This window comes from Doryrhamphus excisus, chromosome 8 (genome assembly GCF_030265055.1).
Source record: "Doryrhamphus excisus isolate RoL2022-K1 chromosome 8, RoL_Dexc_1.0, whole genome shotgun sequence".
Classification (NCBI taxonomy): domain Eukaryota; kingdom Metazoa; phylum Chordata; class Actinopteri; order Syngnathiformes; family Syngnathidae; genus Doryrhamphus; species Doryrhamphus excisus.
This window is the reverse complement of record NC_080473.1, coordinates 15,220,618-15,232,261: the sequence shown is the minus strand read 5'-3', so window position 1 is coordinate 15,232,261 and position 11,644 is coordinate 15,220,618. Positions and strand designations below refer to the sequence as shown.

Genomic DNA, 11,644 nt, shown 5'->3' with positions numbered 1-11,644 from the left:
TTTGCTGATCACATTATGAATTTTTCCAACCCAGATTGACATTCCATTACCCAGGCAAGCAAAGGCAGGTAAAACAATACCCACATAATACCTTTTATTTAAATGGGGGATGGTTTATCTTGATTACCAGTATTAAGAAATCTCCGTATGTGTGTGTGTATATATATATATATATATATATATATATATATATATATATATATATATATATATATATATATATATATATATATATATATATATATATATATATATATATATATATATATATATATATATATATATATATATATATATATATATATATATATATATATATATATATATATATATATATATATATATATATATATATATATATATATATATATATATATAGAATTAAAATGAATGAGACACCAAAATATCACTAATAATATCATAGATGTTCTATATCATTTCTTAGGAAAGATAACTGTCAGTCACCTATCTTTGTTATGCAAACTGTGATCCACATTAGAGAAAGTCTTGAGTTAAATGTGAAGGTTCAAGCTGCCGGGAAGCAGAGGCCAAAACTCATCAAATAGTTCCACATTACTTCCTGTTACGGAAACAGTCGCAATACAAAATGTGACTGTGTACATGATGTGACATACTGTGTTTTTCATCCTCATAATAAATTGGTAGGATTCAATGATTGGAAGAAAGTACACATTTTTATGGATAAAGCAAACAAAACAGATCATCCCTTATCGCAAATTATTGCATTTTGTAGTTGCATGTCTGTATTTGGAGTGGGTATAAGTGGGTATAAGCACACTGATTTTCATGAACACAACATAATGGGTACGTTCAAGGTACCTGCTGACTAAAAACCTGACAAGGAAGTCAAAATTTGAGGTGCAAATCATTCATTCATTTTCTACCGCTTATCCTCACGAGGGTCGCGGGCATGCTGGAGCCTATCCCAGCTGTCTTCAAGCGGAGGCGGGATACACCCTGGACTGGTGGCCAGCCAATCACAGGGCACATATAGACAAACAACCATTCACACTCACATTCATACCTATGGACAATTTGGAGTCGCTAATTAACCTAGCATGTTTTTGGAATGTGGGAGGAAACCGCAGTACCCGGAGAAAACCCACGCATGCACGGGGAGAACATGCAAACTCCACACAGAGATGGCCGAGGGTGGGAAAAGACAAAATAAGAAGCCAAAAAGTTACCACTTCCACACAAAATAGGAGGAGAACTCATTCATTCATTCATTTTCTACCGCTTATCCTCACGAGGGTCCCCGGGCATGCTGGAGCCTATCCCAGCTGTCTTCAAGCGGAGGCGGGGTACACCCTGGACTGGTGGCCAGCCAATCCCAGGGCACATATAGACAAACAACCATTCACACTCACATTCATACCTATGGACAATTTGCAGTGGCTAATTAACCTAGCATGTTTTTGGAATGTGGGAGTACCCGGAGAAAACCCACGCATGCAAACTCCACACAGAGATGGCCAAGGGTGGAATCAAACTCGGGTCTCTTAGCTGTGTGGCCTGCGTGCTAGCCACTCGTTACTAGTGGCAAAGAAAACCTTGCACTCACAAAACATTCATACTAGTGATGACTGGACATCACATGACTTTTAGATATCAATACTTAATTACCTAATAATGTTTATTCATGTATTAAGTCATTTGGCCCCATAACTATAGCGTACCTTCTTGCTTTGCTGCTGGTGTGTGTTAAAGCAAAACAGAAGGTACTAATTCAAAAGTATGACTGTGACAGACAAGTAAGATAGCAGGTATTGGATTTCTAAGGTTCCTGTACTGACATGATGTGTGTGATATCAGAGTAGATACTAGTATTGATCTCTGCAGGTTCAGAGAGCGTGTCTTATCAAAATTATTAAGTCAAAACTGGAATATTTTCCTTCATGTTTTTGACCGGTTCCATAAACCGTGTGAAAACAGACCCCACTCCAGACAGACCTGCAAACACAAATGCATATGCATCCCAAGCCAGTAGAGGGCAATGTCACTTTAAGTATATTCTTGTATATACTACATTTTCATCTGCACATACATTGAGGGAAATGGAGTTCCCCCTGTTACAAAGACATGACAAGATTTGTATTGTAGGTTTATTGTAACAGAGACAAACAGGATATCAACAAAAAAATTCCAAAAATCCAGATAGCCCGGTCTCTCTCTTCAGCAAGAATCTTGGTGACAAAGACACCACTTTTGCAGCAATAGTTCCAAAATCCAAGAAATACACGATAACTCCATGGAACTCCATGCAGGACCTCAGCTCGTGGAGTAAAGATGATGCTGATAAATGTGAGAAGTATACACGAGGAACTAGTAATTGATCTCAAGGGAGTTGGGAGCTCAAGACCGAAGAAGACGCATGAACAGGCTTGTCTGAAGTTTACTATCCCGACAAAGCTTGGGAGATGTGCTGCGGTCACATGAGACCGAAATTGAGCTCTTTGACTCAATCAACTGTCTGAAGGCGGAGAAATGTTGACCCCCAACTAAACTAAACGTTCTGCTTTGGGGCTGCTTCTCTGAAGATCTTACTGCATTCAGGGGTCGTGTACCATAGAATCTTGGACGGACTAAAATGCCTACTGAGATGTGTGGAACCTTAGTGACTGAGTATGAGAAACATCTGACCTCTGTTCCTCCAGCAAGTCATGTTTTGATCGGCGATCACTCAATCAGCGTTTCACAGTTCGCGTTTTTTGTTTGTTTTGTTCAAAATATTGAAATACAAGTTATAAGTAAGTGTCAGTAATGGCACAATGTGGTGCAAACAAGGAATTATAGAAGTTTAAAGGTGACTATAGGGGTACTATTTCATGTCTGCAGGGCTCTAATAATGGTAAAAATCCTGTATTTTCTGGACTATAAGTCGTTCCGGAGTATAAGTTGCACAAGGCCAAAAATGCATAATTAGGTAGAAAAAAACATACATAAGTCACACTGGAGTATAAGTGGCATTTAAAAAAAAAATTATTTTCCAAATTATGTGACCAAAACAGACATTACGTCATCTTGGAAGGCGAGTTCAAACAATAAAAGAATAGAGAACAGGCTGAATAGGTGTAAGATATGCTAACACAATGCTTATTCAGCTACACAAAAAATAAACATGAACAGAAAAGGTGTCCACTGTTTATGTAATATAAACAGTTTTTTCATTTATAAGTCGCTCTGGAGTATAAGTGGCAGGAACAGCCAACCTATGAAAAAAAGTGTGACTTATAGTCCGGAAAATACGGTATTTAGAAAGTCATCAACAGGTCTTCTATGCTCTAAATACAAAAATATTCAATTTATTATCGAATCCTACTTTGCGGAAATTCACTTATAGCAGTCAGAGCTGGGACTAATTAACAGCGATAAACGAGGGACGGCTGTACGTTCATTTGTTTGTGTCAAATCGATTTGGCGTTACCTGTGGGCCATTGCTCATAAACATTATAAGAGTGGCTGTGAATGTAGCTTGTTGTTCTGAAAAATAAGAAGATGCAGCAAAAGGGATCAGTGTTGCCAAAAAAGAGAGTATGCAGCTTTGCTTTTCTTATTTTTTGCTCACTTTTTGTCTCCTGTTGCATCATGGCCATTTATGAATCACTAGTCAATACATTACATATGAACTTATAACCTTTATTTAATGCATTCAGGAGTCAGTCAGGGCTGGGACTAATTAACAGCGATAAACGAGGGACGGCTGTACAATAATTTGTTTGTGTCAAATCGATTTGGCGCTACCTGTGGGCCATTGCTCATAAACATTATAAGAGGAGTGGCTGTGAATGTAGCTTGTTGTTCCAAAAAATAAGAAGATGCAGCAAAAGGGATCAGTGTTGCCAAAAAAGAGAGTATGCAGCTTTGCTTTTCATATTTTTTGCTCACTTTTTGTCTCCTGTTGCATCATGGCCATTTATGAATCACTGGTCAATACATTACATATGAACTTATAACCTTTATTTTAATGCATTCAGGAGTCAGTCAGGGCTGGGACTAATTAACAGCGATAAACGAGGGACGGCTGTATGTTCATTTGTTTGTGTCAAATCGATTTAGCGCTACCTGTGGGCCATTGCTCATAAACATTATAAGAGGAGTGGCTGTGAATGTAGCTTGTTGTTCCAAAAAATAAGAAGATGCAGCAAAAGGGATCATTTGCTTTTCATATTTTTTGCTCACTTTTTGTCTCCTGTTGCATCGTGGCCATTTATGAATCACTGGTCAATACATTACAAATGAACTTATAATCTTTATTTAATGCATTTCATAGATTTTTGGTGATACCGTCTCTCTCTGTTAAACTAAAGCTACCATCATGTCTTTGTCTTTGTAAACTTGCTCAATGTACTGCGTCAAATGAACATTTATTCTTCCATTTTCACAGTAATAATAACAGTGGCCTGGTGCAATAACGGTTGCAGAGTATTCAGAATCAGACCCGATTCCACTCTGAACGATTCCCAGTCTAGCGGATCTCCATATGACCACATGGACGCTGCATTCGGAAACAATTTGATCCGACTCCGACTTTCTCCTTGTGTGCTATTTGGCAGATTCTTGCATCTCATTAACGCTAAATAAACTCTTCTGTTGAATGTGAACTAATCTAACTATGGGAATCTTCAGTTCATTACAAATGATTGTTGGTATCCACCCAAGCGGGGTACCTCAGTGTTCAATTCCATGACGACAGTACAGCAAATGCTAAACCCCACCCACACTTCACAGACAAGATATAGCAGAAATAAAGAAGTGCATACATATTAAAAAGAGCAACACATTTTAAAAAAAAAGAGCACTGTTTGCTTGTTCCGTCCTTCATATCTGTTTTTTTTCTTGCTTCTATAACGTTTTTACTCACGACCCCACACGTAATATCTTTAAGCAGTGCTCGCCAGCACATAAGGTTTTTGTAATAATGCAAACAGTCTGGGGGCTGGAAGGTCGGTGATCAGGTAGCAGTAAGGATGTTGGTGAGTTGGTGGAGAGAACAAGGAAGGAAAGGTTGAAAGGCCAAATGGGAGGAGCAGGAGGTGGAAGAGGAGGAGGAGGAGGAGGAGGAGGAGGAAAGGAGAGGTATTAACACTTGAAGAAAAGGCAGGCGAAGCAGGCCAGCAGCAGCCACAGTGATTGACAGACGCAGGCAGAGCCATTGATATCTCGGCCTGTTCCAGGTCCTGTACACAAAGAGAGAGAGAAACTAGAGCATGTCTTCATAAACATTAACAATTAAGTCTGTTTTAAGTACTATTTTATATTATATCCAATCCACTTTATTTATATAGCACAAAAAAAAATACAATAACTAAAGGTACAAATTGAATTTAATCCAAAACTAAAAGTTCAAATAAGAAATAAAATAGTAAAATAGATATTAAAATATTAAAAACAAGAAGCAAAGCAATACAAATATAAAAAAAAAATAAAACCAATTAAAATAAAAACAAAGAACTAAAATACACAGGACCTTACGACTCACTCCGAGTTAAAAGCCAGAAAATAAAATTGGGTTTTAAGACGAGACTCGGGGGCCTTTTTTACTTGGGAGGGAAGAGAGTTCCATAGCTTGGGGGCCAACCACAGAAAAGACTCGGTCCTGGGTACCACAAGTTGGAGCTGGCCCTCGGACCTCAGTGACCGCGCTGGAGAGTAAATTTGGATGAGGTCCGAGATGTATTTGGGGGCCAAGGGGCCTTATAGTCATCGCTAGCCACTTTGTACTTCCAATTGTCAAGCATAAACATAACTAAATGAACCTAAATATTAATATTAAGCATTAAAAGACATGAGGTGATATGTAGTATGCAGTATTCTCCACCGGGTGGCAGTAATGTTACATAAAGAAACAACAAGGCGCTTTCTCAATGCTGACGTGTGAGTTTATATTACGTCTAATTTTATATTTTTAAGTGTACTATATTTTGTAATACTAAAGACAACTATAGGGGTGCTATTTCATTTCTGGAGGACTCTAATAAAGTTAAACACTGAATTTAGAAGGTCGTAAAAACGGTTCTGTTACTAACTACAAATATATTTTGTTTATAATTATAAATAAGGGGCTGCACAGCTAGGTTCGATTCCCCCCCGCGGGCATGTGCTCCCTGTGTGTGCGTGGGTTTTCTTCATGTAACATGGTAAATTCCAAAAACATGCTAGGCTAATTAGCGACTCCAAATTGTCCATAGGTATGAATGTGAGTGTGAATGGTTGTTTGTCTATATGTGCCCTGTGATTGGCTGGCCACCAGTCCAGGGTGTACCCTGCCTCTCGCATGAAGACAGCTGGGATAGGCTCCAGCATGGCCACAACCCTAGTGAGGATAAGCGGTAGAAAATGAATGAATGATTCCTACTTCACGGAAATTCACTTATCACAGTCGTGTCTGAACCCAATGAACCACTAACAACCAGGGATGTTAGATTCTGTTTACTTGCTCGCGGTTTGAGATAAAAAATCATTCATTTTGCTTCTGACATAACTGAAGTTAGCTTAGCATATTTGACAAATACTGTACATATGTTTTTTTTTTCTTTATTTTTCCTGTGCTGTTGCGTCTTCGGGCACCAGCCTCACCCTTCGAAACCCCCCGCCACATTCAGAAAGTAAGTACAACAGCAACATGTGTTAGATTCCTGACTCGTCTGTTTTGGCAGCACTCAGCAGAAAGACTACGGGTCCAAACTGCCAAACACGAGTATTAAAAAAAAAAAAAAAGCAAAACACAAAAACTCTGCCAAACCAGATTCCCACATCTCCACAATTTATCACCGGAGCTGGCCGACACGCAGTGACGTCCAAACGTAGATATGATCCAAAGACAAAAACACGCTAACAACAACAAAAAAAACATGTAACTGGAAAATCCTCCGATCATATTAACGCCGCAGGATGAAAACACAAGCAGAAGGAAACTATAAATGCCAAAAAACACACACAAGCCTCCAAAACACATACATGAGAGAAATGCTCTCCTTTAACGAAACAAAAAGTAACCACAAAAAAAAAAAATAATGTGTTTAGTTCATATTTGATTTGGTCGAACTACTTGATTCATCAAAAAACAAGCTTCTGATCATTCATTCACTAATTTGTCATTTTTCTTTCTATGTCACTTAATCCTCATTAGGGCAGTGGGGGGGGGGGGTATGTGTCCTGGGGCCTGTCCCAGCTGACTTTGGGTGTCAGGCAGTCCTATTATGAACGCTAATTCATTTTTATACTCATATTTGTATGAAAGACGAGTCGATGTTGTTAACAGGAAGTATTTCTCTACTACCATTTCCCTCACTTTATGTATATTTATCATAAAAGTCTTCCTCTGGTTTTATTCAGCCTTGGTGTTGGTCTCGGTTTGTCTGATTAAATGATTTTATTCAGTTTTTATTCAGTTTAAATAGTTCTGGAGAAAAAGATTGTATGATTTTAAACGGCAGTAACATCAATTGTCCACCAGATGGCGACAAAGATGCAACAAACCACCCCACAGAGTGAGATGAAACAATACCACCACATTATATAATAAAGGTGCGTTATGTAAAAGGTAATACATTGTTATGTCATTATGTAATAGCACCGCACTTTGTAATTTGTTGTATTTTGTGTGCTACACTACAATGATTGATGACATTAAAAAAATTAAAAGAAAAATCACTTTTTCTGCTTTATATGAATGTTTGACACACTGATAAAAGTAATTTAATTTCATTTTAAATCTCATCTACATTAATTTATTCAAACACAGAGAGCAAACTTGAGCAAAAAAGGAAATTATACTCACTGTAGAGGAAGAGACTGGCATTTTGGACACCCAGTCGGTTTGAGGCCACACAGGTATATTTCCCATAATCTTCTTCAGTGACACTTGGAATCATGAGAATAGTACTAGTGCCAAGAACTTGAATAGTGATGCCCTGGGTATTGGACAGTCTGCAACAGAAACATAGTACAAAGTATAATGAGGCATTTTACATCACATAAACCAAACTGCGGCATGGTTGGCATTGTCAGTGCAAAGATTTAATATGCTGCTCACGTCATGACTCCGAGCTTCACAAAACTCAATTATGTCAAGTTTGAAACCCAATTTAGAGCCAAGAAATCAATGCAATTTGATAAGTCAGGCTGTACGGAGTATACTGATGAGCTAAATACACTATCACACAAGAAAAGAGTCATTAAAGGTGCGTCAGCTGCAGTAAATGCAATGTGAGCAGGGGCAACACAAGTTTATGCTGACACATACTTAACCTAAAAAATAAAATAAAATAAAAAAAAATCTCACTAAGTCGTGGTACATCCCACCGGGGCACCTTTGGAGGAGCGTGTGATGATAAGTGCGGATGTGGATAAATCCGGTTTCTCATTTTGGATCCTGAAACATCTTCCAAGGGCCTTATCTTCACGACTCGAGAGTGCGTGATGAAAAATGCGTCCCAGCGCACATACTGAGGGACCCTGATAATACACGGCGCCACTGGGAGTTGAAAGCTATCTTCTCCGCTGATTAGAGTAAAAAATTGTAATACAGTAGCAGGGGAGTTAAGTTGACACTGATTTATAAGGGCAGCGGCATTTACACACGCTAGACACTCTATTAGGTACGCTTACAATACAAATAAGTCCAGTCGAAGCGAAATTCTGCCAAACTAAATCACAATATTAACATATAGTTAAATTAGTACCACTCTGACTCACGTAGTATACAGTACACTTGGCTCATTAACCTTTCTGCTAATTATTTTATGAAGCAGCTTCAAATTTTGAGATTACGCTCTATTGTGGTTTTTCAAAAATCTATCAATATATAATCACCGTTTCCTGGTTGAGTATACCCTTTTGTTAGTTTAAAATAATCTGGATTTTTGCAGATTGAATGATCTTGCAACTGGTGCAATAGTCCCCACACGCGGCCCGCGGGCCAAATGTGGGCCGCAGGACACTAGTTTGAGGCCCCCCGCCTTGATATGAAAGTTTAATGTTAGTGCGGCCCACGCAAGTTTGATATGGATGCTGTATGGTATCATGTACCCAGAAAAAATTATTACGTTTGATTCATGTTCATGTTAAAGGTTAAATAACTGTTAATAGTTATCCTCCCTATCCGTGTGGAAGTGGTAAGTTTTTGGCTATTTAAGTTGAAAGGAAATAACTTGAAGGCTACCGTTTAGGTCGCTAGCTCTCTAGTTTGCGAGTTAGCATGTGTCTCAAGACCCTGCAGTTGCGCAATATGTTGTAAATAAAAAGAGTATAAATGTGACTATAGTCGTGTTTTGTCATGTCTACAGGGCTCTAATAATGCTTTGTTCATTTTAATCTGAAAAAAATCATTTGTCTACCCACCAACTATATGTGGTTTCTTAAGTTTTTATTATTTGCCGTTTTATTATTATTATTATTATATTTATTTATTGCTGATTGATTGATTTTTTTATTCTTGATTTATTTATTTTTCATCTTATTTTGTGCAGAAAAATAAAAATTAAGATATTTGAGAACAGTGGAATGTTTTATCAGAGCTTTTATTGTAGAAAATCGGAACCAAAGCACTGAAAAAGTTTGTATATTTTTCTGTTTTTAATAAATGCGTTTTTTTTTTTTTTGGAAAACCTGATGCAGTCCAGCCTTGCCCAGACCCTAGCTCCAGTGGCCCCAAGGTAAATTGAGTTTGAGACCCCTGTTGTAACCCAGGCCCAAGCTAAAACGCTAGCCCGGATCCCCAACGCCTGTTCTGTCCTCTCCTGGCACCGGACAATATTGACAGCAACACACAAAAATACAAAGTCTTAAACAGCTTATTTTCTATAATTGTGTCCACAACATTGGGTAACATGAGTTTATGCGTGACTATAGGGGTGTTATTTCATAACTAAAGGGCTCTAACAATGGTCATAAACATGTTCTACTATGGAAACTATCGAGACATTCCATTTATAAATAAGAAATCTTACTTTGCACAAATTGAAATTCCCTTATTATGGCCGGGTCTGGAACCAGTTAACCGTGATAAATGAGTTACTTAATTACTGTACAGTTATTGTTCTGGTAACATTTGCATGATAAAATAGGGTACATTCATTCATTCATTTTCTACTGCTTATCCTCATGAGGGTTGCATGGGGTGCTGGAGCCTATCCCAGCTGTCTTCAGGCAAGAGGCGGGGGAAAACACCCTGGACTGGTGGCCAGCCAATCACAGGGCACATATAGACAAACAACCATTCACACTCACATTCATACCTATGGACAATTTGGAGTGGCCAATTAACCTAGCATGTTAAAACTCACACGTCAGCATTGAGAGAGCGCCTTGTTCTTTCTTTATGTAACATTACTGCCACCCGGTGGAGAATACTACATACTACATATCACCTCATGTCTTTCAATGCTTAATTTTAATATTTGGGTTCATTTAGCTATGTTTAGTACCTGGAGAATTCCCATGAATGCACAGGAAGAACATGCCCGACGAGGGAATCGAACACGGGTCTCCTAGCTATGTGGCCTGCGTTTCACTATTACTAAGTGAATTATGTGACATTAGCTACAGCCCCGCCTCTTGTCCCAAAGTCAGCTGGGATAGGCTCCTGCTCACCAGTGACTGAAATGAGGACCATCTGTGCAGAATTGATGGCTTGACCTCACACCGCACTTCCTGTTATTTTTATTTCCACAGGCAGAGGGCAGCAGAGATCTGCTGAGCTCCACTGAGATCAGCTCATGTTGCATGAAAACCATAACCCTCATTGATTTGATCCCCCAGTTTAGATGGAAGAAGTAGTAGAAGTAGTTGCGCTGGCGAGCTGGAAGACGTGAACGAAGAGTGAATCATTACTGTGACACTTTTTGTCCTGTCGCATGCGGGTGCATCAAAAGTTGATTATCTCCGCCTGTCACAGAAGGCGACACACGGTGATGATTCAAAGCTGGTGACAAATGAAATCAAGCGCGGTGTTTTGTTGAGACTTGTGAACCAGAAATGATGAAAAGCTCGGCGGTTGCATGACAGCCTTGGATCACCTGACTAAACAACAAACATGTCAGAGCTTTTGGCTGTCAAGATCACTTTGAATCGCTATATGAAAATAGATGAAGGGATATAAGAGCTTTTTATTCATTACAAAGATCTTTTTGTAATGTACATTAATGTAATTAACATGTCTTAATCCTGCAAACACAAGAACGCCTAAACAAATAAATGCTTCAAATATTACCGGATTGAGTTTAATTTTGAATTACGATACAAAGTCGATGCAGATGTGGGCAGCAGAAATAATAGGCGTGATTTTTGAAGAAAGGCTCAAACAATTAAAGTCTTTAAGAATTATTTCCCATTGGAAATCAGTCATTTTTTTTAAAATTTGTTGAATGGGTATATTTTGGCGGCTGCACGGTGTCCGAATAGTTAGCGCGCAGGCGACCTGGGTTCGATTTGTGTGGAGTTTGCATCTTCTCCCGTGCGTGGGTACTCCGGTTTCCTCCCATATTCCAAAAATAAGCTAGGTTAATTAGCCACTCCAAATTGTCCATAGGTATGAATGTGAGTGTGAATGGTTGTTTGTCTATATGTGCCCTGTGATTGGCTGGCCACCAGTCCAGGGTGTACCCCGCCTCTCGTCTTA

At 38.7% G+C, this 11,644-nt stretch overlaps 1 protein-coding gene across 4 annotated transcripts in view; it reads right to left on the bottom strand.

Annotated features, from left to right (window-relative positions):
* Positions 1 to 372: 372 nt before the first annotated feature.
* The window catches only part of lsamp (limbic system associated membrane protein), a 282,520-nt gene continuing 271,248 nt past the window's right edge, over positions 373 to 11,644 (bottom strand). For 3 of the 4 annotated variants that reach the window (XM_058080762.1, XM_058080763.1, XM_058080760.1), the window contains 2 exons: positions 7,805 to 7,953; positions 374 to 5,201 (listed from right to left, as the gene is read on the bottom strand). In XM_058080762.1, coding sequence (XP_057936745.1) covers positions 5,104 to 5,201; positions 7,805 to 7,953 — 247 coding nt within the window. In that variant the 3' untranslated portion in view covers positions 374 to 5,103. Of the gene's footprint in view, positions 5,202 to 7,804; positions 7,954 to 11,644 lie in introns of all 4 variants that reach the window. The other variant, XM_058080761.1, reaches the window with a different exon arrangement.